The 5,847-nt window shown below is 32.1% G+C and overlaps 1 protein-coding gene across 1 annotated transcript; it reads right to left on the reverse strand.

Moving 5' to 3' along the window:
• Positions 1-823: 823 nt before the first annotated feature.
• LOC128245089 (probable G-protein coupled receptor 139) lies at positions 824-5,249 on the reverse strand. Its single transcript, XM_052963304.1, has 3 exons — positions 5,058-5,249; positions 2,680-2,824; positions 824-2,407 (listed from the first exon to the last, which is right to left on the reverse strand). The coding sequence occupies exons 1-3, from the start codon at positions 5,060-5,062 to the stop codon at positions 1,274-1,276; spliced, it is 1,284 nt and encodes a 427-aa protein (XP_052819264.1). The 5' UTR covers positions 5,063-5,249; the 3' UTR covers positions 824-1,273.
• Between the last annotated feature and the right edge of the window lie 598 nt (positions 5,250-5,847).

Here is a 5,847-nt window from a genome sequence, read left to right on the forward strand (position 1 = left end):
GAATTAATTCCTTGCGATCTTATCGCACATTCTGAAATATTTTGACAGGTCTATTACTTAACATATTTTTTCTTTTCCCCAAAAATAATTAAACACATTTTCATTTGTTAAAGGTACCTTAAAACATAGCTTGACAGAAAATAACATAGTTGCTGACACAATTCTCATTAAAAGCATCAAATTATTCCATTGTATTTGATAATATGCAACATGTATCTGAGTCCGTTAAGTCTTTATGCGTTTGCCCATTTACATATTGAAATTAGTTTTAATTAAACCGTTAACTGATGCATGCGTATATATGTATATTCAACATATCGAAACATTAAAAGAAGACACAATTTTTGTATAATTAAGCACGCTTTCATTCTCATGAGAATACTACCCAATTGATATTTCACATATTAAAATAAAATACCATTCATATTTTGTTTACAAACTGCGACTTATGAATTTCCTTTCAAATTCATGATTTTATTTTGATTCCATGACTTTATACGATGTTTAGTTATTCACTAGGAACCATTTATCACTTCTAGATTATAATTATTTTCTTCGTGTGTGCGAGTACGATACACCAAATACTGAGCTTTGTTCTGAGAAAATATATAAGCGGAAATGTGTGTTGGGAAGTTTAACCCCACAAATAACAGCAATAAGCAAAACATGATAAAATAATTTCAGAATTTATTGACGATAAAGTAACAAAACAAAACATTTAAGAATAAAATAAAATAAAAACAATGTTTACACAATTTATATAAATAAATAATTTTAGTATGATCAATTATCGTTCTTAATATCATAGTTCAGTAGAGCACACTTTAACAACATGTCGAGCATCATCTTATCAGCGAGATGTCACTTAGTTATAAAGATTAACACGCTACACATTATCGGCGTCGGATCTGGAACGAGTTATATGATCAGTATTATTAGAATCCACATGCAGCCAAGCAAAATGGCTGCAAATATGTTTTTGAAGACAAAATAACTTAAGTCAACTCGATACTCATACTAAAAGGTTGTGACGAAGCTTTTTACAATCATTTGTAACATCGTTTAAAATGTTTGTAAAGCATCCTGATTTTGTTTTTATGAAACTGTCGTCCTAACATCATTTTTAACACTTCGTGTTGTTATTCAATACTTAAGTTGTTCATATGTTCGAACCTTTGTCAAATGAAATGTTTTAATCACATATTGTCTACTTGATATAGGGCTAGTCGTGATTGATAGTCACGGATAGAGATTTTTCTGCTTGCAGCATTTGTCATAAGTTTGTCTCGTCAAAACACGTTGACTTGTTATGAACGTGATAGCCTTTCACACGCGAACAATAAAGATGTTGGCTATGGTCAGAAAGATTTGAATTTGTTGATAACGTCCTTCGACACAACGTTTTCAAAACCTGGTTTCTGAATTTTTGTCCAAGGGCACAATATAAGTAAAAATTAACAGAGTGGTTAAGAAACATCAACATTTCAGCTGATGTCCTTATCAACTGTCGCTGTGCTATAACACTTAACGGCACGTTCTCGATATCCCTACTCCATCCGCTGTGAAAAACCATTACAATTGCCATCGGAAATGTAGTAATAAGGAATGTAAAAGACACAGACAAAAGCATCACGGTTAATTTTATGTTATTGTCTTTAAACACCTTTCTTTTATCTGCAGTGTTTATCAACGGTCCATTTTGAGCCTCACGCCAGATCGTGGCTTTCAATGTTTGTATAATAATCAGAGTATTGCATACGACAATGAGCAAAAATGGGAGCAGCGCATAAAGTGAAGCATCTATCCATGGCCAAATAACTGTTACTAATAGCCTGAATTGCGGCGCTGAGTCGCATGATTTTAACCCATGTTCGTGTTCATGCACAGATACTGTGAACAAAAAATGAAAGTTAATTGCCACAATCAAAAACGCGATTAAACATATTATGCGTTTAGCGCGTGTTAGATTGCAGTAACGTGAAGTGTGTAGAGGATGGCTTACCACCAAAAAACGTTCAATCGTTACTGCGATTATAAGCCACACGGAAAATTGGCTGCTACTATAACCCAGAACCGACACTGCCTTACATAGCCAATCTGACTCACTCTGGATATCCATTTGTAATATATCACCAAGCCATCGTCGCAACAAGCCAACAAACAAAACTATAGAGTCGGCGATTGCGAGAGCTGCCAAAAATAGATTCGTGGATTGCCTTGTCATGGCCTTATTTCTCAAAATGAGAAAAGTCATAACATTCCCAAAAGTTCCCATTAGTAGGAGAAATGGAGGAAGGTAGAGTCCTATGGCTCTGTTAATCCTGTATTCAGGAATAAGCATTCTCTGGTCCTCCAGGTCAACCGATTGTACGTCCGAGTTTAGATTCAGCGATTCAATGAAGTGTAACTGAAAAGTGAAATATAACTTTTCTAGTGTTGGTTTGTAAGTATTCGAAAAATTGTGTGTGCATAAGTAGAGACATATCGCTTAAATGCTTGACGGCCAGCATTGAAGTTATTGATTTCAGTATATCTTCATCATCATAAACTAGTATCAAACTACTAGTATTCTTAAACATAACACAATTGAGCAATTGATTTCCAAAACGACGAATTTAAAGTATTGCATGTGAACTTAAGTAAGTGAAACTTCAAAGAGGTGTGGTGAGTCAAATATACCTGATCCTCTGGTGTTAAAGCGAGAATTTCCGACGTCATATTGGGGTCCATTTGCAATGCCATCAATATCTGGTAAAGTGTCGAGGTCAAATTTGACGCCGGTGTCATTCTCGACAAATGCATCTCGGTATCCGGTTCGCTGTAACTGAAGCATTTATTGTGAATTTATATTCGTTTGTGCCAAAACAATAAGAACGATAATGAATGACATATTTTCAGGGTTTGCATGAACCATCACTATGAACAATATGAGCGTAGGCACATTCATTTTAACAACTTTTCATTGAATAAATATACAATATACCAGTGCTTTTCCAAGAATGATGCAAAAACAAAACTTTGAAATAATGGAAGCCTTAGAACATTTGATGTTTTACACATATTTAATCATATTAATCTCTTAAATAACCAATACAATTCAGGAAATTATGACGGATACCCAGAGTACTTAATAACATGCTTATTTTATAATGTTTTTTTTTGTTAATAAAAAAGCGTTTTATTTTGCTGTTGGGGAAATTTTGAAATGTATTTTAATAATATTTAAAAACGCATACAAATTCTCAAATCCGAAATAGTATACAACCATTAACCATAAACATATTTTGTTATGAAGAAACACAGGTTACGCCTAAATATAAGGGCGTGCAAATGGCATATAATGATCTTCCATATTTGAGGCTAATAATATTCATTGCTACTTGTATTTTTATTGAAGCAAATATTCACAATTAATATTTGTTTTTTAAATGAATAGACTATCTGAAAAGTTTAAGGCTGCTAATTCAGATGTCATCAATTATCAGGCAAAACCATAGCAGAATGATTACAGTCAATAACCGGTTGTGTTTCGATAAAAAAAAACGTTTTATTTAACCAGACATCATAAACATGTCGGTTTTTGTAATTCCGCATTATTTTATAAAATCCGATTTAAATTGTGTCTGGAAAGGATACACACACAGGGTGTTGTTCCAAAGTTATCTATTTGTGTTTAACACAATAAAATAGTCAATTTAAAATTAACCACCACATCATTTTTTATTTGATTCAGGTCGTTTTTGTAAACATATCAATGAATGGTTCTTACCAATCACTTTTAGCTGATGAAAAATAGTAAATGTCAGTACGTATAACATGATCGATGTAATAATTAAAGCAATGTCTTAAAATCAACATAATGTTAAAATATCGTCTTCGACAGTCAATTCCACAGCTTTTCGTTTGAATACCTTACAAATTTAAATGCAATTGATTTAATTTTTCGAGAATAATTATTTAACAAATATTTACAATCAGTGATTATTTCGGTAACCCAGTATATACAATTAGTCGCTGGTATGTGGATCATTACGCATTGCATAAAAATACAATTAATTCACAGAAATCTTTGTACGACTATTGATTTGTTTATAGCAAATAATTAGTGTTAATTTAAAGATGCTTATTATTTGTCTCCTAAACAGATCCAATATATTTGATTAATGATATATTTTACGAGTCCCTAGAACACGATCACAACAACTTTTTAATGATGTTTTTTTTGTTACTGGCTTTTCTTAAACTTGTTTTGCTTTTTAGTTTAAACTAGTCTAAGAATGAAGAAGCAAATCAGATTGGATGGTGTAAATTACAGTGCTGTACATTAAATGATGTATACTCATTTCGTTGCCTTAAAGACCAGAATGAATATGCATAAATTGAATTGAATTGAATCACACAGTGAACCAGCATGTTGGTATCAATTAAGTCCATTTCTACGAATAAATTATCGAATCCTTAGCAAATCCTTATTCATAGCTAAACAACAATTCGAGAAGAAACTTAGAAACATTTACATTTTGAATTATAGTATGTTTTTGTCCTGTCTATAACAGTACAAACTTTAGCCATATGCTGTAAAAGTTTTTAACGAAATTGCAATAATGCCAAACATTGCTATGTAATTTTGTTTGGCAATACTATCTAAAGATGACCCAGAACAACGTTTAAATCATTTGCAAAATATTTAACGACATTAAATAATGTCATTCATTTTCTAGAGATAAATGCAATTAGAAGCGGGTCATAAACGTAACATGGATGTTTTTATACTCCGTGGAAAATCCATTACAGGATACTTTCTAAAATTATTTTTAATATACCTTTTAAAATGAAACATTCATTTTGGAAATTTGACCAATGGCCTTGTTTTACGGAATAAATCGTCAAAATTAAACAGAAAAAAATAAAAATTAATGCATGCATATAAACAATGGTTATGTTTAATGTTGTCTTTAATGTTGCAAGAGTTACAAAATCATTAACAGTGTATTTCCTGCATTATATAAAAAGAACCTACGCAAAATCTGCTCACGATAGACAATGATAATATTCACCTCATATTAAACTAGATGTCTCCAACTATATCCATCGCGATATCTTTAATCTAATCACAATTTACGGATCCCTTAAATAAAATTTAATCCAAAACTGTGTAATATATTTGTGTTATTTATGTCACATATTCCAAGTTGTATTATAGACGCCTTTGACGGGCGAGTTACCATTAGAACATCGCGCGAAATGCTTCTCCAGTCACAGTATTCCAACAAGTGATATTTGTTATTGGAAAATTCTGATATATATCTCGCGAATCAGCTAGATAGCATTCCCACAATATTTTTCTGCGTATCGAAGTTTTCAGTGGCTAACAGAAGCTAGATTAAATGCAATCGAGTCAGGGTTATAAACAAACGCTACTTTAATAAATTAGAATGAAACATTAGAAGCTTTTGTTAATTATTTCCACAATTCTCTTCTTCGGACTCTTCTTCAACCTAACACTAGCGCAATAAATGTTTGGAATAAAACAAAATGTTAAGGCATGACGACATCGCGTTGGAATGAGTAAAGCTAACGAAATATATACCTGATTGCCGTAGGTACTTTCACATGTAAGGGCTTTGACAAAAAAACATACCAGACGGTGCATAGGCAAAATATGAATGTAGTTAGAATTTAATACTATTGAATTATTTCCTCATGAATTAAAAAAAGTTTATACTATGAAGCTATGTCTTAACCTCTACACACGTGTATTTGTAACAAACATTCCAGAGGCGCACTGAATGGAAAACAGTCCATACCTCCCTGTGGTTTCTTAGGTATAACACCTAGAATATATCA

The sequence above is a fragment of the Mya arenaria genome, chromosome 8, assembly GCF_026914265.1.
Source record: "Mya arenaria isolate MELC-2E11 chromosome 8, ASM2691426v1".
NCBI lineage: Eukaryota > Metazoa > Mollusca > Bivalvia > Myida > Myidae > Mya > Mya arenaria.

Bases quoted from the DNA above. Each gene is read 5' to 3' on its own strand.
- LOC128245089 (XM_052963304.1), bottom strand. The intron at 2,408-2,679 runs GTATATTTGACT...TTCACTTTTCAG, and splicing joins CTTTAACACCAGAGGATCAG to TTACACTTCATTGAATCGCT.